Source organism: Hemibagrus wyckioides, linkage group LG01 (assembly GCF_019097595.1).
Source record: "Hemibagrus wyckioides isolate EC202008001 linkage group LG01, SWU_Hwy_1.0, whole genome shotgun sequence".
Taxonomy (NCBI): domain Eukaryota; kingdom Metazoa; phylum Chordata; class Actinopteri; order Siluriformes; family Bagridae; genus Hemibagrus; species Hemibagrus wyckioides.
Window position 1 is genome coordinate 14,907,005 of NC_080710.1, and position 22,071 is coordinate 14,929,075.

At 36.4% G+C, this 22,071-nt stretch overlaps 1 protein-coding gene across 2 annotated transcripts; it reads right to left on the minus strand.

The window, feature by feature from the left end:
• Positions 1–9,565: 9,565 nt before the first annotated feature.
• On the minus strand, positions 9,566–21,189 carry lingo4b (leucine rich repeat and Ig domain containing 4b). 2 transcript variants are annotated; one of them, XM_058400193.1, is made up of 2 exons: positions 20,727–21,189; positions 9,566–13,723 (listed from the first exon to the last, which is right to left on the minus strand). In XM_058400193.1, exon 2 carries the CDS (start codon positions 13,709–13,711, stop codon positions 11,888–11,890), a length of 1,824 nt encoding a protein of 607 aa, XP_058256176.1. In that variant the 5' UTR covers positions 13,712–13,723; positions 20,727–21,189; the 3' UTR covers positions 9,566–11,887. The 2 variants fall into 2 exon arrangements, with proteins under 2 accessions (XP_058256176.1, XP_058256184.1); XM_058400201.1 differs by lacking the exon at positions 20,727–21,189 and adding an exon at positions 14,533–15,362.
• Positions 21,190–22,071: the final 882 nt, after the last annotated feature.

Here is a 22,071-nt window from a genome sequence, read left to right on the forward strand (position 1 = left end):
CATTTTCTTTTTCTTTTTTTTTAATCAAATGTTAAGAAATTACTCCTAGAGCCATTTAGGAAGCTTTCCATGAGTGTTTAGTAAAGTTGCCGTTTAAATTTCCTTGCATGAATGAGGCTCTTGTATACTTTTTATGCTTGCATATTTGCTGCTGGTAGCTCCTGGCAATGAATTATACTTTCCTTATATTGCTTGAAGTTGTGATGATACTTGAAAATGCCTTGATGCTATTACATGACTTATTTGTCTGACTAAAGTTATTAAAGTTTCAAGTTATATAAAGTATAATGACACTGTTAACTATTGTGGAATTGGACATCACACTGTATTCAGATGGGCCCCAATAATTTACATGTAAATAAGGCATATGTCTGATTTGTTTAATATTTTTGAAAACAGACTTTCAGTCTCATTTGCAGTGAGATTATTTTTAAATTCAGTACACGATAAAGAGTCTCTGGTGGAAGAAAGGAGTAATGTTGGGTTAAAAACTTTCCTATTAAAGCACAGTAAATAACTGGCGGCGCGGTTGTCAGCAAGTTACTGTTAATTTAATCGTGTCTTGCTGTTGCTGAAATTTATAGTCGGTTGCTGTTATTTTTTACATTTACAGTAAAATACTGTCAAAAGCATTAACAATTGATTAATGTTAATTTGCACTTCTTCACAAAACGTGTTTTTGCAGGATTCTACTGTAAACTAAAGTACAATTACACGTTATTCTAGTGTCTGTTCAGTTATGGATTGCTAATATTTTTTTTAAGTATATCTTTTCAAATACTTTTGATTTTATGAATTAACCTTTAGCAGTCTTTCAATGAAAAATGTTTTAATACAGTGTATAAATTCAGCCTTTGAAACCTTAACACAAATAATGAAGCTTAAAACTGTCACTTCAAAACATCTATCTTTTTTATTACAGGTTTGTAAACCTTCTTGAACAGCAAATGCTTAAACAAAATATTCTCAAAATCTGTGACTGTGGCAAAGTTTATTCAGTGAACAACTGAATACACTTACAAACATTTATAATTTAGAAATACTAAGAATGAATACCTGATTTAAAATGTAGGTATTCAACACTTCAACACATACTTGAAAAAATGGTGCAATTTAGATACTAAAAGCATGTGTGTGTGGTGTTTGTGTATGGTGTGAGTGTGTATGTGTGTATGTGTGTGAGAATAAAGTACACTTGATGTCTTTTTGTGGGTGACCTTCCCTGTCCGCTTTGATAGGACTCGTGCAGCTTTGGTGCTTCTCTCAGGATTAATCCCAATAAAGTGCCTGAAAAATAAGTTGTGTACATTTAGAATTTGTGCAGGGGAAAAATTAACTCATTGAGATATTATAAATATAGCAAAGTCTATTCTTATATCAAAAGCACTGCCCTTCACTGTTAGGTTCAGGTAATGCTGCATTCTGTCATATTTTTAGGAGTTTGATATTTTCACCTGTAAATTTATATATAAATGTGGTTCAAAGACAGTAGATACATTAAAACATGCATTTTCTATAAAGCTACTTTGAACCAATATGTACACAAATAGACATTAATTGAATTGAATGTAAGCATCTAACCCCTCAGTGAATTCCATCGTGCATGCAGCTTCAGCTTGGTACTCACAGTGAAATTGTAAAGTACAAAAGACAGCAGCAAGCCCAGGTAGATAAGCTGGCCGGATGCCCACACAAATGATGTGCCCTTCAAGACTGACTATCCATTAGAGAATGCAGCTACCAGGTTTTTCACTTAAACCATTCAGAAGAAAAACCCATGTCAGCAATCACATAATGTATTGATTTTCTATAGCCAGATTGCAAATAAATGCAAGAAATCATTTTATCCAGTCACAGAACCTTGTTCTGAGGTCAACATGTAATAATACTGACCAGGCATAACATTATGACCACCAACCTAATATTGTGTTGGTCCCCCTTTTGCTGCTAAAACAGCCCTGACCTGTCATGCACTGTGTATTCTGACACCTTTCTATCAGAACCAGCATAAACTTCTTCAGCAATTTGAGCAACAGTAGTTCGTCTGTTGGATCGGATCACACGGGCCAGCCTTTGCTCCCCATGTGAATCAACGAGTCTTGGCCGCCCATGACCCTGTCACCAGTTCACCACAGTTCCTTCCTTGGACCACTTTTGATAGATACTGACCACTGCAGACCGGGAACACCCCACAAGAGCTGCAGTTTTGGAGATGCTCTGAGCCAGTTGTCTAGCCATCACAATTTGGTCCTTGTCAAACTCACTCAAATCCTTACGCTTGCCCATTTTTCTTGCTTCTAACACATCAACTTTGAGGACAAAATGTTCACTTGCTGCCTAATATATCCCACCCACTAACGGGTGCCATGATGAGGAGATCATCAGTGTTATTCACTTCACCTCTCAGTGCTCATAATGTTATGTCTGATCGGTGTATAATGTAGATTCTGAAATTGTTACTGCCATTTTTATAAATGATTTATGACAATGTAATTTTTTTAGTCTTCACTCTCACCTTCCAAATCATTTTCAGAACACAAATGAAGATATTTTCAATATTCTTTCAGTGTTTCTGTCTATCTATTGAATGTCCAGTCAGGTCTATAGTAAATGGAAGCTCAAACGTGTGACAAGCAAGAACAAACCTCAGTGCTTCTCAGTGGTTCTTGTATATATACACACTACCGCAGCAATTACAGCCTGGGCATTCTAGCTGTCAATTGTTCAAGATAATCTGAAGAGATTTCACCCCATGCTTCCTGGAGCATCTCCCACAAGATGGATTGACTTGATGGAGTCTTCCTCTGTAGCTGAAATCAAGCTGAAATATGCAAGTGATCCCAAAATTTTGAGCGGTAGTGTAATATATGTATATATATATATATATATATATATATATATATATATATATATATATATATATATATATATATATATATATATATATATAAATATACACACTACCATTCAAAAGTTTGGACACACCTTTTAATTCAATGTTTTTTGTTTAGGGATTTCAAAACTATGAAATAACACACATGGACTTAAGTAATCCATATGTAATGACAACAAAAACCAGTCAGTTGTTATTTTAAGACACGAAGGTCAGGTGTTCTGGAATAGTTCTTGCAAGAACAGTATTGTCAAGTGCATTTGCAAAACCCATCAAGCACCATGATGAAACTGGCTCACATGAAGACCATCCCAGTAAAGCAAGACCAAAACTTACCTCTGCTGCAGAGGAGAAGTTCATTTAGAGTTACCAGCCTCAGAAATCACCAATTAAAAGCACCTCAGATTAGAGACGTTATGAAGGCTTTACAGAGCATCAGTAGCAGACATATCTCAATATCAACTGTTCAAAGGACATTATTGTGTATTTCGGCTAACTTCAGCATTGTTTTACAATGTAGAAAGAAATAAACATCAGGAAAGATCATGGAAATAGAAGGTGTGTCCAAACTTTTGACTGGTAGTGTATATGTGTGTGTGTGTGTGTGTGTGTGTGTGTACTTCTGTGCATACCAAAGAGTATCATTTCAGGAGTTTCAGGTAGTACATGTGTCCCAGTGGAAGATGCCTATAACACAGTTACAATGAAAAGGATGTGATAAGGACACAACACACTAACAAAAATACCTTTGTATATTTAATGTTTAAATTACAGAAGAGCATGTCTATTTTGGATGTCAGGACAATAGCATGTACAAAATAAAACAAAGTAACTTACATTTACAAAAAGTATCAGCCTTTCCATCAGTGAGGAATCAGAAATTGGATGACGCAGAAAGACAGCTCAAGGTCTTAACACAGTGAAAGGACTGCCCGGATATCTGCATTGGTAGGTTTGTTGCTGAGGAACTCCACAATGGCTCTTCCACACACCTGCATGGCAAGCTCAAGTGCATGTGGCACTTTAATATCAGTTAGAAGCTCAAAATAAGCATAAAGCCCTTTCTGAGTAAAAAGGTATGGTCACTGCACACTTAAATCTGCAACAGCTGGTACTGGTAATGCATTTATTTGCTAATGCTGCAAACAGCAAACAACCTTTTTTCCATGAGCTGCTTAACTTCTGCTCTTTCAGGCTGATTTATTCCATGTCGACGGTATATCTCCTCCATCCACTGACGTTTCTGCTTTTCTGTTTTATCTGTCTCCTCTAAGAGAGGTCAGGCTGGAATCTGGGGCAGCCATACCATACGTATCAGTAGGCCCTCTCTTTAGTCCATGTGTTGTCGAAAACTGCTGGTGCAGTTCAGATTTTCAGTTTGCTTTTAGATTGTAATTAAGAGTAAGTAAGTATATGCATTTCCTTGTAACTGACCATTGTCACAGAGATCAGCAAAAGTTTGAGGGTACTGGTGGATGATGTTTCGGCAGACAGTGTATGCGTGTTGGGTTTAGCTCATGCTTTCTTATCTCATCTGCCAAAATTCTGACCATTTATTGCCGTCCAGTTGGAGAAGGTCTCTTGCCATCTGCCACTGCTAAACGAATGTCCACAGGCATAATGGTCCATGGAACCTGGACTGTCTCTTGCTTGTTATTTTTTTATTCAGGAGAATGGACCACAGTAATCTGCACTGATAGATTCTGGATTTGAGCCTGAGAATACACTTGATGGACTGGAGAAAGAAAAGACTGAAGGTGTGCTGACTGCTGGTATAGAGGAAGGAAGTATTTGTAGATCCAAAGTGACCACCTCTGTCTCTGAAATAGGAAAAGCAGAGTATAAACACTGCATGGGACTGACCATATTTCAATTTATAATTTAAAAAATGTACAAAGACAGTAGGTAAATATAGAGGAAGTGTTGGAAATAAACAAATATACTTCTAAAACTGTGTATGTTCGAAAAACAATGCCCTGTACTGTAAATAAAGCTTTAAAAAATAGGCCAGACAGAGCTACTGTGTAAAAATTCACTTTATATTGCAAAACAGATGTTGTATGATTTGCTTTATTACCCTTTTTAAATGCTTCCAGTAGCTTACGCAGCTGTATGGCTGGCATTAGATAAGCAATATCATTGTGAGTTACATATTTCAGGTCTTGTGTAGATTCCAGTCCTTTAATAGCTTATCTATGAATGCCTGTTGAATATCTTTGGTTGATGGAGGATGATGCCCCTCAGGTCTTCACTCACAATACTCACTGCACTACAAAGAGGGAAAAGAATGGTGAAGAAGAACAAGTGCCATGTCATAAATTGTATACTGAGATAGAGGTTAATAATTCAATAGGTCCACCTGAACACAGTATTAACTGCTCTTAACTGGTGTGTACACCTATGTCATGTAGACATAAAGCCTAACACTTTTCAGTAATGAAGTAGACTGCAGAATATTTATTATTGATAATCTTACCAGCTTCAAGCCCATTCTCATCCTTACTGATAACAAACATGTTTTTTTTGTATTTGGTTCTTTTTACAGTTGCTTCATAAGCAATGAAAGTATTTTCAGGTCCTGATGCCATCATTGCAGTCACTTGGAAAAAACTCAGTTAACTTTTCTACTACAATTGCTCATGGGAAGAGTTTGCCAGCACTAAGATATGCTTGAAGAAACTGATGTCTCTCTCTCTCTCTGCAAGGCTTGAACACACATTTTTAAAGTTATGCAGTTTTCTTGTGTACTGTTTGAATTATGTGTGCTTACTTTCGAATAGCAAAGTCCACAAAAGTGGCCTGAACTGAATGATAAGCTCTGGATAATGACTCATGTAATGATGCTTAGGTTTAAGCTGATAATGGAAAAAGGCTTGTTTTCTGGAATACAAGTATTCATTCTCTTAAATAACCTATCTGCTCAGCTGAAATGGTTGGTGCGCAAATCAATGCCACAATTTCTCTCAGTTGTTACACCAATTGCCATATCTCATTGTCAGAAGGAGATTATAGGAGTAATTTTCTCTCCAATCAACACTGTTAACAGTCTCAGTAAACACCATTTCTGCACAGCATGGCCACTCAGTGTATCACTTCCTGGCCTCACCTCACAAGGTTTGTCATTTGTTATTGTCATTACCTAAATATTTGAACTGATCGATTTTTCAATTCAATTTAATGTATTTGTCTAATAGTCTATCAACAGTGACAAGATGGTTGATATACAATGCAAGATCAGAGGCAACACCTTCAAACAAATCATGCCCAAGACAAGAAGGCAATGCAGTCTGACACAAAACAAAGACAGTCTGTTGAATAAGGATTCAAATTAGATACCTCCATTATGAGCAGACTGTTCATCAAGATTCTGAACATGCTCTTTGTATGACTCTGGTGTCTGAGTGTTGGCTCTGGACAGAGAATCTGCCTGAAAGGCATCTTTGTCAACTTTACATTATCGACATAAGTAATTACTGCTACTGAAATTTTCAAAAAAACCTCTGATGTTGTAGGAGTCCAGGTTGTCTTCAGCAATGGCTCACAAGATTCCTCTGCATACCTGTCCGTCAGGGAACACTATGTTATTGGTCTCAAGATCTTGAAGGTCTTATCAATTCCTGACCAAAATACTTGAAATCTTGTTCTATACACAGAAGAAAAAGTTGCATCTGTATTTTGTGTTTTTTCTTTCCTGACCCCAGTTGGTTTACAACTTCAAATGAATCTTGATAACATATCAACCCTAAAGAGGACCTCTGTCTGGGCCATGTTTTTTGTGATGTTTTCCCCATCCCACATATCTTCAAAGATATCCTTCAACTGGATATGGCTGTGTACTTCCATGAATTGTTTCCACACAGACTCACAGGCCTCAATCATCTGTCTTACAGGGACATACTGTGAAAAACACTCCTTGCCAGCTTCATTATGTCCTAGATAAATGGGCATAAGTTCAACATAATTAAAACTGTTATTGAGCATAATTTTCTTGCGCTGATCTGTGTGGCTATACTGTATAAGACATCGTCTGCCTTCAGACTGTCCATGACATCATTAATGAAAGCATCTGGATCCCCAATTGTTACCATTTTCTCATTTAGTTTGCAAAGTAAGTGTGACTGGTTAAGATCATGAACTGATTGCATATATTCAACAGTCAATAGTCTGAATGACTGAAGATGGAAGCAATAACTTTGCCTGTAATTTCAGATAAAACAGGGCAAGATTCTTCAGAAATAATGCCTCAATCAAACTACACTGATATGTTCATCTGTTATCACATCACTTTCAATATTTTGAAGTGCTGTGGCAACAACTGAAACAGTTAATTTTATGTTTTCTTGATAGGTAAGAGGTAAATGTAGATATTACTGCAAATGATTTATCACACTGCTTAAAGGGGCACTGTTTGTCCCTCTTTAATGTGCACTTTAAGACGACAATAAACCTGAGTCAGTATATCACATTTGGCACTACACAAGGCTTTACATGGCATACAAGGTCTACTGCAGACCTGCAAAAATGTGATCTAGGCACCACTACACACTCCTGGTGATGTCTGTAAAGATGTATTTTCAAAACAATTAATTTTTTTTAACCTCCTCTTGATGCAACAATGAAGAAATAAGTTAGGGGTATTGCTATGAATCCTGATGTGTTTCACATAGGCCACAGTAGTACTACACTGATGTCCACAAAACTGACACCGAAACATGCTGACAAGGCAAAATGTACAGTCCTTGGGCATGAAACAATATCTCAATAAAAACAACAAAACTCCTTTACATTAGCATTCTGTGCTGGGTAAAGGAACATTACAATACAAACAAGCAACACTTAAACATTTGAATAAGTATTATTCTTTACTGCATATTCTTTCACCTAAATTTATTCTATCAAACTAACTTGGATTGATTCAATCCACAGCATTAAATAACAAAGCAACTGCAACATTAGTACTAAACCCTAGAGAAGCACAACAAGACCGAAACTGTTTTGCCTAATGGTTGATGGTTTTGGAATTCAAATAAAACTAGCAAGCTTATATCCCAGATAGCAAATTGGCTCTGGGCCAGACCTGGCTGAGTTTCAGCTTTAAGTTTGGCCCACATACCACATGGAATTACAGCACAATGCTGGCCCAAACGCGGTTTGCCAAAAAATGACCAATACCGGAAACAGACTAAAACTCAGCCACGACTTCAAAATGTCACCAGAAATCAGCCATAACTGGCCCGCAACAGTGCCAGATTCCACATGTGTCAGCCAGACAAGAGCCAAAATGTCACCACCTTTACCCAAGAGCTCAGCCATAACTTATCCAGAGGGTCCACAAAACAGCCATAACTGGACCAATATTATACCAGAATTCCCAAAACTGATTTTACCCATATAAAATTTATTATGCAAGGTATAATAAAAGAATGAAACTACACAAATGCAAAGAGGAATGTTTTATTGTATTTAATTATACTCACTGCAGTTTTGTTTCCAAAATACTGTTAAGTACTCTTTTCTTTCCTCCTAGCAATAAATACAGTAAAGTGCCTTTTTATTTTGTTTACGTCATTTTACCAAAGGAACAAAAACCCATAAATTAACAGCAATTTCTAGCAGTGTATTTTTTATGAGTGATATAGAGACTAATGGTTTTGGTAGTCCGGGAACCTGAATTGCATTGGCTTTAAACTAATAATCAAGCACTTTATTTAATGCATTAGTAATATTCTCACTGTAGTGAGGTCAAATTCCTATTGAACGAAGGTTATAAAGAAATAAGACATCATTTCACAGTCAATTTGTGCAACAGCATTATGTTTCAGCCTGTGGGTGATTCTGCATGCATTTTGCGCCACTTAGTGGATACTACTGTAATGACAAGGACCTCGTAAAGCCTTGGCCCAGTTCTTCTTATCTACAGTATGAGTAAAAGTGAGAATAACTCATAGATACAAAGACAGATACGTGAGCATTATTATTTATGAGTAAACTCTCTTATTTGAATTGTAATAAAGCATATATGAATGGAATGTTTTTAGGTTTGGACACAAATTTAATATTAATTTAAAGCTGACTAAGCACTTTTAAGTTTTAATCTAAAACTGAATAAGCACTTTTTGTTTGCATTTTTAACATTTATATAGGGAAAATATACTTTTGTATTTGATAAATTATTTTACTTGATCCATCTATAGTCTAGGTATGTCTGCAGCCAGACCTATATAACAGATTAAGTGTTCCAGAGGTCCAGAGGTAAACCTGAAGGTTTTAAACAGCTGGTCATATACACGTTGTTGTTCTGGGCTATTTGTGGCAACTGCATGAGCAAAGTCTTCCAAAGCAGAATATGCATTACATATAGCCATCAATGTCTCCTACCCTCATTATCTGGAGGAGTAAATCTGCTTAAACAAACAAACAAACAAACTGACAAATGGCCACCAAACAAACAATTAAACAGATTGCATCTAACAAAAACATCAAAACATGTATGTTTTTTTAGGTTTTAGGGATTGATTTCTTTTTCTTATTTAATACATCAATTTGTATATTTACTTGAATTTTGTGTTTAATTCTGTTCTTTATGGAAATAAAAATACATAAAAACAATTACAGAGAGAAACAGAGAACAAAGGAATAAATAAAACATACATATTTGACATTTTAAAATAACTTTGTTTATTCATTAATTTATTGACTCACATATACAAACTGACCGGAACAGCATCAGTGCACTAGATTCTACAAGCCTCTGTTGTACTGGAGCAATAAATGAACATTCTTCCAAAAGATATTCCTTACTTAGTGTTTAGATGAGGATGATGGAGTGCACATTTGTCCAAAATTTCACATAATGTATTTAAAAAGTCTTCACACTTCTATATACCATCACCCCTGTGTGATCTAAAAAATTAATCAAAGGTAAATCATGTCTGATCTTTTTCCATCTTCGATGTGATTTAGCAACCAACAATATTCAGATGGATAACAAATAGAAACATTTTAGAAGAAAAAAAGAAAAGAAATTAACCTGATTGCACCCACCTTGCAGTTTCTGTAGGATTTTCTTTATATCTTCTTAGATACGTCCAATTGCTGAAGTTATGGTCACAAAGAGTTTACCAATCATGTACAGAATCATGTACAGAATATACAGTGTTGAAAGCTATCAATCAGCAGAGGGAGACAAAAGAATTTGAATCATATGATGTGCCATAAAACTCCATCATCAGCTGGAGAAATTGAGGTACCATAGTGGCATTGCCAAGAACAGGATGTCCCTCTACAATAGCCAAATGGGCAAGAAGAGAATTTAAATAAACCTGCGGGTGCATGGGGGTTCCAAATAACCTGTAATTTGGCACAAATTCAGCAGACCTCTGAAAAATTTCACTTTCTAGCATAACATCGACCCAAAGCCTAAATACAGGTCAACAAAGGAATAGCTTAAGAAGAAGAAGATCAATCTTTTGTAATGGTCCAGTCAGATCCCTGGTCCAAATCCTATTGAAAATCTGCCCAATGGAGGTCACCTTGCAATTTAATATATCTGGAGCATTTTTGCAACTACAATTGCATAATCAAGAAGTTGGTAGACTCATACCTCAAAAGACAAGAGTGCTGTGTTACAAGCAAAATATGCTTTCTGTTTTTTTTTTTTTATCCCTAAAAAGTTTTATTTTCCACTTCTGCTAGTTGCTAACACAAATTAAAAGTGGAAAAAGAGATGACATGATCCTGCTTTCATTTTGCACTTTCTACAGGGGTGTTTTGACTTTTTATATCCACTGTAGGTGTTCAAAGACCATAGAATATGATTCACACCATTTCCATACTCATCAAATTATATTGTCAAAGGGGATATTGTCATCACTAAAGAGACCAATCCCATCAGTATAGAAGTGTGTGTGTGTGTGTATACAGGCATGTTTCTTTTCTTTCCCTAGAGCACATCTGGTCCTCATGCCATTCTGTCCTCAAGACTGTCACTCCATCAGTATCTCCATGTATCTTGGTAGAGTGTTATTCACATACAGAATCATAACAATTGTTACAAAGTCATATCATGTTTCATTTACATGACAGTACTGTTGTACCCTTAGGATTAAAATTAAGATGTGTAAGAAAATATTTGCAATTAGATATTTATAAGTTCAAGACTATAGCTAGATAATTACAATGCAATCATTAAAGTACATAAAAAATCAAAAATCAAATAAAAATCAGAATTTATTATAAAAAAAGGTCAACAAAAAGATTCATGCAAAACAACGCCTAACAGACAGATGTGCATAGTACACAAATAGTATTCATGACAAAACATTACTATTTGTAACTCAGCTGAATGTGTAGCAGAAGTGTATAGTATGTACATTACATACATTATATTGCAAAGCATCTTATGTCACCTGATCACATCATACTTGTCTTATTTTTATATTTATACATTGGTGAGTCACATCTAAATATATATAATTTTTTTTTTTTTTAAATCACCAAGTTCAAAAACACATGCTTTCAAAGAATTCATAACAGGTACTACTTTTACAGCCCAGGAAAATATACCACAGCTGTCAATTTAACTGAAGTTTATTATATTTTGATCTAGATTGATTAATCTAAAAACCACAATGCAAATATGAAGGAGCAAATAATTTGTATTCTACAACACTACATTTTAAAATATACACATTACCTGATCAAAATACACATATTTTCTCTGGTGATGCTTGTTTTGGAATCAATGTCTCAAATTATTTCATATAGTTTTTAAATAGTAACACAAATTTTACTTTCTATATTTTTTCAAGATAAATAAGTAACCCTATGTTGCATCTTTTGCAAGTGGTACTGCCCCACAGAAAGTCAGCTAATGGCATTGCTGAATTGAAGGCAGTAACTGAGCAATCCCGCAGAATTTGCAGTTTACAGGAGCCACAATTCGGGAAACTGTTGCATACATTAGCTACACATAAATACCATCTATAAAAGACTTCATATGAGCTTCATTGTAAACCTCCCTGTGTCAGCACCATCTCCACCTCCTCCCATAGACGTACGTGGCACAAAGTCAATGGTTGCTGTGTGCTTAATCTGGCCCTTGCTCTGACTCCAGAGGAACATGAACACAAAACAAATGACCACAGAGCTTAGAAAAGAAAGGAACCCCATAGTAGTAGCAATGACAAGGGTCTTGGCATCAAAGGGGTAAGGACTTGATACTTGTGCTGAAGAGTTGGTGGAAGGAGGCAATGAAGTTTCAACCCAGCTCTCATCAAAGAAATTGGGAGTTGTATAGTTTCGAGGGGAGTTCCTTACCTGAAGTCTGGCAGAGATACTATCATTCCCTGCAGCATTAGCTGCAATACATAGGTATGTTCCAGTGTCTTGCATTTGGACATAACGCACTTCCAGAGTACCATTTGCATGCACTCGTATTCTCCCCATAGAGCTAAATGGAGTCTGCTGGGGTGATAACCAAGTTATAGTGGGTGGGGGATACCCATCTGCTTTGCATTCAAACTGCACATTGTTACCCTCATCCACCTTTGCTTCTTGCAGCTTACGTTCCATTATACATGCCTGTCTGCAGATGAACACTTTTGAGACCTCTGCCTCTGAAAAGTCACGAAACTCCCGTTTGCGTCCACGGTCAGGTGCCGAACATGTTGGCTGGCGACCGTCAAAGTTTAACCTCAAACGACGTCGCACCACCCACAATAAACGACAGTCACAAGTTAGAGGGTTCCTGTCTAACCGCAAGGTCTGTAAGTTTCCGACTGCATGGAAGGCACTCTCTTCTAGGGTTGTAAGTCGGTTTGAGGATACATTGAGCAGCTGAAAGTGAACCAGACACCTAAAGGCCCCTGGCTCAATGCGGAGCAGTTTTCCACCGACCAAGTGGAATTCCTGAAGTCTGAGCAATTCTCCTAGCATATTGCCCTCTATACATGTAATAGGGTTGTAGGACAGATCTAAATAGATCAGGTGTGTTAAATGGCGCAATGCAGCATATGGTATGGCACTCAGATTGCAGTTACTGATAACCAAGGTGGTAAGGTTAAGACCTACAAGGCTGTTGCTGTTTAAAGTCTCTAGTGAGGGCCACTGAAGTATCTGCAGTGTACGCAGCTGGTGCAGCCGGCGAAAGGCATTGTTGGGCAATACATTAATATTAAGTCTTCGTAGGCGCAGTTTGGTCAGACTTTGGAGCTGTGAAAACGCATCAGTAGGGATAGAGGTAAGGTTACTGCGGTCTACATTCAGCTCTTGCAAGCTCTGCAGACCAACAAAGGCCCTCTGTGAGATAAAAACCAGGTCATTTTCCCCTGCATTCATGTCCTGTAGGTTCACCATCTCCTGAAATGTGTAGTCTAGAAATACAAGTATCTCATTCCTGCTAATGTCCAGGCTGAGAAGGTTTGACAAACCAGAGAATACACCAACTGGGATGATCTTAAGTCTGTTATTTTTTATTTTTAATATTCGTAGGTTTTTCAGACCCTGAAATGCTTCCACTTCAATCATAGATATAATGTTCTCACTAAGGTCCAGCTCCTCTAGTTGGGTTAATCCATAGAACTGTCGCCGACTCAGTGTCTTCAAGCGGTTGCCAGAAAGGTTCAGCCGTTTGGAACTGATGTGCAATCCTTCTGGAACAACCGTTAAGTGTTTGGAAGAGCAATTGACCTCAAGAGTGTCCTGCTTACAAATACACTTTTGAGGACATGGCCATAGGAAATCGGATGCTGATAAGCGCAAACAGTAGAGTAGCAGGAGTGCCGTGACCCACTTCTTATGACACAACTCCACAAACATCTTACTTCCTACCTGTTGGAACCACAAAAAAATCACAGAAATAGTCACAGAAATAGCAGTGATTAATTGAGCAAATTGACATAAAATGAATGACATTATAACAACATTGCTTAATATTGCTAGGAGTGCAGTGTGATATACTGTGAAGGTATAAACAACATATAAACCAGCAAACCTTTTTGTTTAATTTTGCTTCCTACTCAGTTTGATCTATTTGGTGTTTATCCATGTTACCAATAGAAATAAAGTAATCCATATATTTTTTAACATACTATAAAATGCTAAACTTCTTTTGAACGTTCAAACTTGGATAAATATTGGACAAATGTACTAGAGTAATTTTTAAATTTCAAAAATATTTAAAATTAATTTTATTTGCAAACAAGCAACACATTCATGGTATGCAGTTTCACTCATGTACTCTTAATATAGTGTGTTATTTTTTTAAAAGCTTCCTCAATTTCAGTTAGTCACACACTTAATAAGGTATAGCCCACGTATTAATAAACAGTCACAATTTAGGTTTTATTCCAAATTTAGATTTTATAATCTGATAGTTCACCTTTAACCACAGCATTCAAGATCATGTGTTGGTTGTAGAAGCTAATATTCACTTTAATTGTGCCTCAATTAAATAAAATAAATTAATGAAAAATTAAAAAAAATAAATAAAATTATTTATCAATTAAATAAATACATTTCCATAGTTACATGAACAATCTGAGTAACATTAAATTTGGTGCATGCCAAAAAAAGATATATGAAAGCATATAAATCCCTTAAATAAATAACTATTTTACAAGACAGAGACCAACTCAAACCTGTGCAGCTCAAAGTCACACGCTGTTCTCCAGGACTGTCAATTTTTCTTTTTAATATCACTAAGCAGCAGGCACATGACAGAAGATACCAATTCAATCTGGTTTCAAGCTTAGTATTCCCACAAAGGGTCTTCTCCTTGTTATGTGGGTCTGGCAGCAAGAACGCTGGGGTGGGCTGTCCTATTCTAACAGCTGTGGGGTGGAGAACCCAGATTACAAAAAATGAAAGTGTTGATCCCTCTGTTAGAATTAGACAGGTGCACAAATTTGGGTAGAGCTTAAAGAATGACTCATTTTGTCATGTCTTCTATTGTTTCATTAATTTACTTAATATGTTCAATCCCTTCAATAGCTATATAAATGTTCGGTATGTGCCTGATTGTATGCCTCTAATGGTCTAAGACACGTATAATACATCAGACCTTTTGAATCTCTTCGTTTCATAGTAACTTGTATACATAACAACAAACCTCCCCCACCTAGGCATTTTCAATCAAATGTAATCAACAATGACAAGCAACAAAAAAACATGTTATTGCCAACCTGATCCCACTTCCTCTTAGCACATGTGTAGTCGGTGTTCTCCAATTTTATCAACAGATAAAACTCATCATGACTGGACAGCTTCATTAAGTTGCATAGACCAAGGTCAGATATGACTTTCTCACAGCACACAGCAGAGAAATCATAGTAACAATAAGACAGGGTGAATAGTACTGCTTACAAATGTACCTTTGTCTGAAAAGGTCAAAAGCATTGTTTTGGGCAGTCTGTCATCAAATAAAATATACAACAACATTCAAGAATTTATTCACTTCTTTTTAACCTTCTTTAAAATTCCATCTGTGCTGATGAAGCATTAAAGATAGAAGTGTTTTAAAGGCCACAGCCCTCTGTATCTAGCCTGACAGTTGAACTTAATGTGCAAAGCAGAAATGGGTAATGCTGACTATCTTGTCCCTTTTTTTACACACTGTGCTGCTATTCCTACCTTGCCTGTGTGAGAACTAACCCCAGCTGCTCACTAATCCCCAATTAGCATTCCACAGATAAAACAACAAAAGGTTGTGCATGTGAGACCGAGCTGTTTATTGCTCCAGCAACTGGTACCATTTCCACATGCTGCAGAATTCAGCAGGTCTGCACTCGTGAGTATTAAAAGCTCCTCCAGCACATAACAGGTGAAGGACTGAACGACAGAAGATGAATGAACTGAATGCCTGAGTGTTGTCCCCTTGAGCAAGAGTATAGATTTATATTTGGTGATGATTTCTTTTGTTTTATTCATATGATGAATGAATGGTGTGATTCTTATTTATTTGATGAAAATTCCTAAAATTACTACATATAAATGTGTATAAAGATATTATCATTCTATAATGGGCCTTAAAAATGACATTTGTTCATACAGCATACCAGGACCAAGCCTGGGACAAAATGGGAAATAATAATCTAAAACAAATAAAATAATAAATAAAAATAAAATAATAGTTAAAGGATCATGTATGTATATATGATTTATAATTAGCCATAGTGGAAAGTGTAGTGTATTTTTTCTTCCTTTTTTGTTTTTTCAAAGAATAATGTCTTTTATAAATCTGATTATTGTTAAGTTTTAATAGATCATTTTCTTTGCTGCTGTTTTTTTGTTTATTTGTTTATAATCTGTACTTACTTTATGCATTGTATAAAAACGATTGTTCTTGTACCCAAATAAACAGTGACAAGGAATACCTGGTCATTTTTGTAACAAATACACTGACTAACGTACAAAAAATATGAGTTATAAAACATATATGAAAGGTCTGTGGATTTCCTCAGTTTGTAAATTTGTGTATAATATAGATTTCCAGATTTATTCATAGTATATTCAGAATAGACTGCTTTCTATGCTTAGAACTAAAGGAGTGCATGAGAGCTATAAAGACAAAATGAGGTTTGTGTACAGAGGCTTCAGGCCCATAACAAACATGATTACATTAGTCATTGCTTCTATATACATCAATATCAATCCCGAGGCTGTTGCACATGCAGAGGTGGGGTATGAAAGCACACAGCTTTCTGTATTGTTTTATTAGTAAGACTTGATTTGTCTTTTTTTTTTTTGCAAGGCACTATGGGGAAAAAAGGTGTCCTAATTTGTTGCCTTTGTGATTAAGCAAGCAAAGGACACAGGATAACCTTGTTATTTTTTTCTTTTTGCTTACACTGACATGAGGCACTGTGATCACTTTTCTTGCCTACATTTTTAAAGGGCTAAAAAAGCTTAATCCAAAGTTTAAGAAGAACATATTCTTAAATTGAAGATTCTTGAAGATTATTATAACCACCTTGTACTGTACTCTATGGCTGACTAAAAAAGGATGGCGTTAGAGAAAGGGTACATGCACTGATGACATACATCTGTGATGGACTGTTGCTTAATGAAATGATCTAGACTTTCCTTTCTCTGTTTGATTGGCAGCACTAGCATGTAAACAAATCACTCGTATTAGGAGTATGGGTGACTCATGCAATACAATTGACTATGTATGCATTACTGTAATAAGGTAATTACATTTGTTCATAGCACTTAAAGGTCGAGCATTTTATTAAAGCAATGTGGGCCTCTACTGACTGCAGTGGATTAGACACCATATAACCAGTTCACAAACAAATATTTGCATAATCCCTTACAGAGAGGAGACAGCTGGCTTCTGTTTGACACACATGCTGGTTGGTTAGAGCTGATATAATTTGCAAAGGCCTGGTTTTAGTCTAGATTCCAGTCATAGGAATTAGCTGTTGTTGGGGGAGGAGTATAATTCAAGTCTGTTTCATGTGTATAACAGAATGAGGTTCCTGGTAAGCTTAGTATTAGATCATATATTTAGATAGGGGGTTGTATGGGTATATTCATCAAACTGTAGTTTCATTAAACTACATAACTGGTCAGTCCATCTGCTTCTCAGCATCAAGATTACAAACAAAAAGGTAAATAAAAATTTGGAGTAGACTACTGACTCAAGTCAAGCTGATCACTGCCAACAAACTTGACACACGCACCAAAAACTTTTAAAGCCTAAGCTGAATGTGTGGTTATTGGGATCCTATAGAGTTTATATGTTAATGGTATTACAAAATAAATATTTATATTAAGTAATTACTTAGTTCATATACAAAGAAAGGCCTTGTAAATGTTTGTCACATATAGTAAGTTGTAAAATACAAACTATAAAATGCCACAGACTTTCATTCACCTATAACTGGAGCTCTTAAATCACAAACTAATCCATTTGAAGCATAGGAAGCAATATTGACCGAGTGACTGAGCAAAACAAACCCAGTGATCAGATAAGTGATTGCCGGATTCCATCAGTGCAACCACTCCAGAAATTACAGGAGTCGGAAATAAATCAAGTAGGGACTGTGACACTGGCTATGTATTTAAAGTTAGCTGATTAAAATGCTCATTTGGATTTTCCCCAAGTCTCCTCACTTCAGCCTAAATGTAGAAATTCCCTCATTGCACACTACTGGTAGAACAGTCTGCTGTTTAATCTTCCATTACAAGGAACACTCCCTGTCCTCAGTCTGTACAAGTGCCCCAGACAGTGTATGTAATAAGTATATTCTATCCGGTCCCTAGGGGGAGGTGGAGCCATAAAAACATACATGCACACATGTCTGAAACTTGCAGTTAAGTTAAATGACTGCAATAAAGGAAGACTGAATTATTATGTTTGTTATTTTACCCATTTCTGAGGGTAAAATGGCAATGCGAAGTAAATCAGACCACTTAAATCAGGCAAATTTGTATGTGTATAGATACAATATAGTTTACATATTTGTGTAGATGTCGTATTTCTGTAATTTATTTTCGGCAATGCAAAACATGTTTTAAAAAACTCTGTTTTTTAGAGGCTTATATGACAAGGTCAACTGAGATGAGGATTTCGTATCTGGGAAGTTGTCAAGGTTTGTAATGACCCAAAAAAGGTAAAATTGTTCTTTGCATAGCACTATGAATTTCAGACAATGTAGATTTTTTAAAATTGTTAATTCTTTTCCTGTTATAAAAACATTTATCACTGAAAGTTAAAATCTATATGATGTATGTGAAGTGAAGCTGAAAGAAAGGTAAGAGAATCTGTGACATGTGAAAAGAATTATTTGGTCTTGATCTGAGATCTGTAGTCTTAAAACACATAATGTGACATGGTTAAGTTTTTGATTTAGTGCCATTGTGACCAAGGATGGTTGTCATCAAACTTACTGCTATATCCTAATTCATTTTATACCACTTCTCTAAAAGCCACCAGTAGGGGAACAGGACTGCCTGAAACCCGTGGAAAAGCTGCATATACAGTGGTTGCAGTGGTGAAACATGAAGAAACCATGCTAATTGCCAGGAAAAATATCCTTATTACCTCAAGCTCACAATGAAGAATGTTTAGGTGATCCTGTTTTGTGCTTGAGCCCAGATCACACTGATTGACTATGTAAGCAAAGGCAGTCATTTTCTTTAACAGCAAGTCTATTGTTAGACGATGTTAACAGTATCATCTGACATCTAACAGTATCATCTGACATGGACACCGTCGTTGTACAATCTGTTATAGAATTCAGCCAAGATTTTAATTGCACTCATCTTGTACAATGTGACAAGTAATAATCTTAAAAGACTGCTCTAATCGCAAAGCCTAGAATCAGCTTAAGTTAGTGAAATACTTAGTTATAAACGCCATTACAGTGCATCTTAAAGGACCATGTGTTTCTTGAGGAAACCACAAATCTAATGTGGCTAGATTGACTCAAACAACTGAACAGTGACTAGCTGTATTATTAAAACCATGTTAAAACTGCAGTCCTGTGTCTCCCTTGAACACAAAGCAAAGTTATGAATAACAACAGGGCAAGAGCAGTAAGTGTGGTATGGTGTGTGTGGGAGTTAAATGTTGATATATGGGATGGAAGGAACATTTTTTACTCCTTGAACTCTTGAGCACCAAAATGTGTGTGTACACGCCCATGGATTAATATCAATTTGACAGCCTTCGTTGGACAGGCGGGCCAAAAACTGAATCAGGAAACCTGAGCTCATCAGAATGTGGCAAGAATATAAAAAGGGGCCAGATTTACTTCTCTGCACCAGTAATTTGGCTCAGCGGCAAATGAGACTGGCTGTCAGAGGTTCTTTTTTAATTGGGACTCTTCCATTTTCACCTCCTTCTAGTTATCAGTAGTTGAAACCTTGCTCTTCACCATATTCCTTTCAAACCTGGAGAACTGCAGTGGTGAACTTCCCTGTCTTAAAAGCTAAGGGGTTCAAATAAACACTAAACACCTACCTCTTTACCAAACACTTGAATAAGCATTAATCAATGTTTTGTTTTGATCTCTTGACTTGTCTGTTTTTCTCATTATACTAACTTCTTTCTAATGTAATTTTAGCTTTAAGGTATTCCTTCCTTCAGCGTAGACCCTGTCTTATTCTTACTAGCATAACTTGATAGGGATTTCAAAGTATAAGGATATGCAAGCAAATGTAAAATGGGTTACAGTCATTCAGAATGCCTGTGTTATAATCTTGACAACATTTTGGTGTTTCCTGAAGTTTATTCCCCTTAGCTTACTACAATGATTCACTTCTGATAGGTCTTGATATCTCTAGGCGAATAAGTAAATATGAATGTATGAATAAGAATGCTCATTAAAAAAAAGTATTATACTGACTTACATGTTATTACTGGTGGAACTGGGGCAACTGCTTATTTTCTTAATGTTCATATTGTTTTATTGTTTTGTTTCATATTTTCATAAATATTTCCTTCACATTAGTCTTACTGCCCTTCAAATCTGTTCTCCATTTGGGTTTTAAGCATCAGTATGCTATAATTGAGAATCCTCACACCAGCAGGTACACTGATGTGATGCTGATCAAATCCATCATGACCTGTTACAGCAGGCTTCCCTACCAGTATAAACAGATAAAAAAAAAAAACACAAACAACGCGGCTAGCAAACCACGAGGGGTATATTCATAACGAACAGCCAAAAGGGAAGCAATGTGATCCTCGATGCGCACATGGAAACTTTACGCATTATTCATAACGTAAAACAGGAAGTCTGCGGTTCCCCCTTACATTCAGCCAAGCCACATTAAAAACGAACACGCGAGAGCGAGTTACGGGAAAGTTAACGTCAGGTCTTACCGGTGATGCAACGAAAAACTGGCGTAATTTTCCCAGTCGTTATCCGCATTTCTCTTCTCAGAAAGCCTCCTCCACTCTTCGTGTCCTCTATCGCGGTAATGAGCAAACCTGTCTGGAGACAGGGGTCGAGCGTTTTAATCGTTTCACTCCTTCACTAATTCCTTCTGTCTACGGCGCCTTGTCCCCTGGGTCTATAAAGATAATTGCGACCATAATTTAGGTCGACTCTCCTCAGCCCTCCCGCAACTTCGACGCACTTTGCCATCGCGCAAATGGAGCGAGAGATGAGATTAATTTGGGACAGATATAAAAACCCCTTTATGACGAATCTCATGTAAGAGGTGGAAAAAACGAGCTAACGGTATTCGCTCGAGACAAATAAAAGCACCCGCTGTGCGTAAGCCCTAACAGGGTTTAAAGAGTGTGCTCGTGAGCGGCGACTGTCCTGACAGGATTTTGTGTTGTATTAGACACACACACTCGCTGTTGGAGTTCATCCAGGACACACACACACACACACATTTATCTAACGTAGAAAGCCTCTGGATGCATTGCCTCTAAGCCCAATTTTAAGTAAATTTAAAGGAAACAATTAAGGCTTGTGCAGAGTAATAAAGTATCCCCAGTGTCAACCACTTCACTGGTTAAAAGTATAGAGTATTAATAAATCTAATTAACCAATTGGGATTTTAGTAAAATATATTGGCTGTTGCCATTAAAAAAAACAACCTACTCTCACTCTGTTTCTGGTGCATTTTCCCAGAGCATCTCATTAAATGAACTGCTGAATGACTTATTTTGTTTTTCAAACACACAAAAGGCTATCTGGCCCCCAACACTTGAGGGCATGTATAGCATTTGATGGCAAGGTTGAGTAACATTTCACTAGGATCCTGTAATAAACCATATGCCTATATCTCACATTTCCACATACATGCCAGCTGCTCCAGAGAAGAAAAAAAAAGGTTTTCTACAAAATCTCATTATCATTTAGAGCCCTTTCTACATAACCCAGTTTCCATTACATCCAAATTGTTACATCCCAAATTTAGGCTTATAATAATTGTGTTAAGCCATAATAGACTGGTTGCCTGGTTAACCTGAATACCAAATCCTAGGTCTACATGAGCTTGAGGTAAGATATTTTATTTCTTGAAGCTATATTCTTTTGACTTTTTCATTACAAATGAAAAAAAGAATCTTGTTTAAAATATAATATGATGTTCTTGTGTAATTTGTATGCTCACATTAACTGGCAGCTCGTCAAGCACCAGAATATACCTATTTTAGGTATAAAAAATTCATACCTTTAGGTATGAAAGAATTCAGACTTTATAGATAAAAA

What these genes read in the sequence shown, in the direction of transcription:
- lingo4b (XM_058400193.1), bottom strand. Translation starts at nt 13,711, where the DNA reads ATGTTTGTGGAGTTGTGTCATAAGAAGTGGGTCACGGCACTCCTGCTA.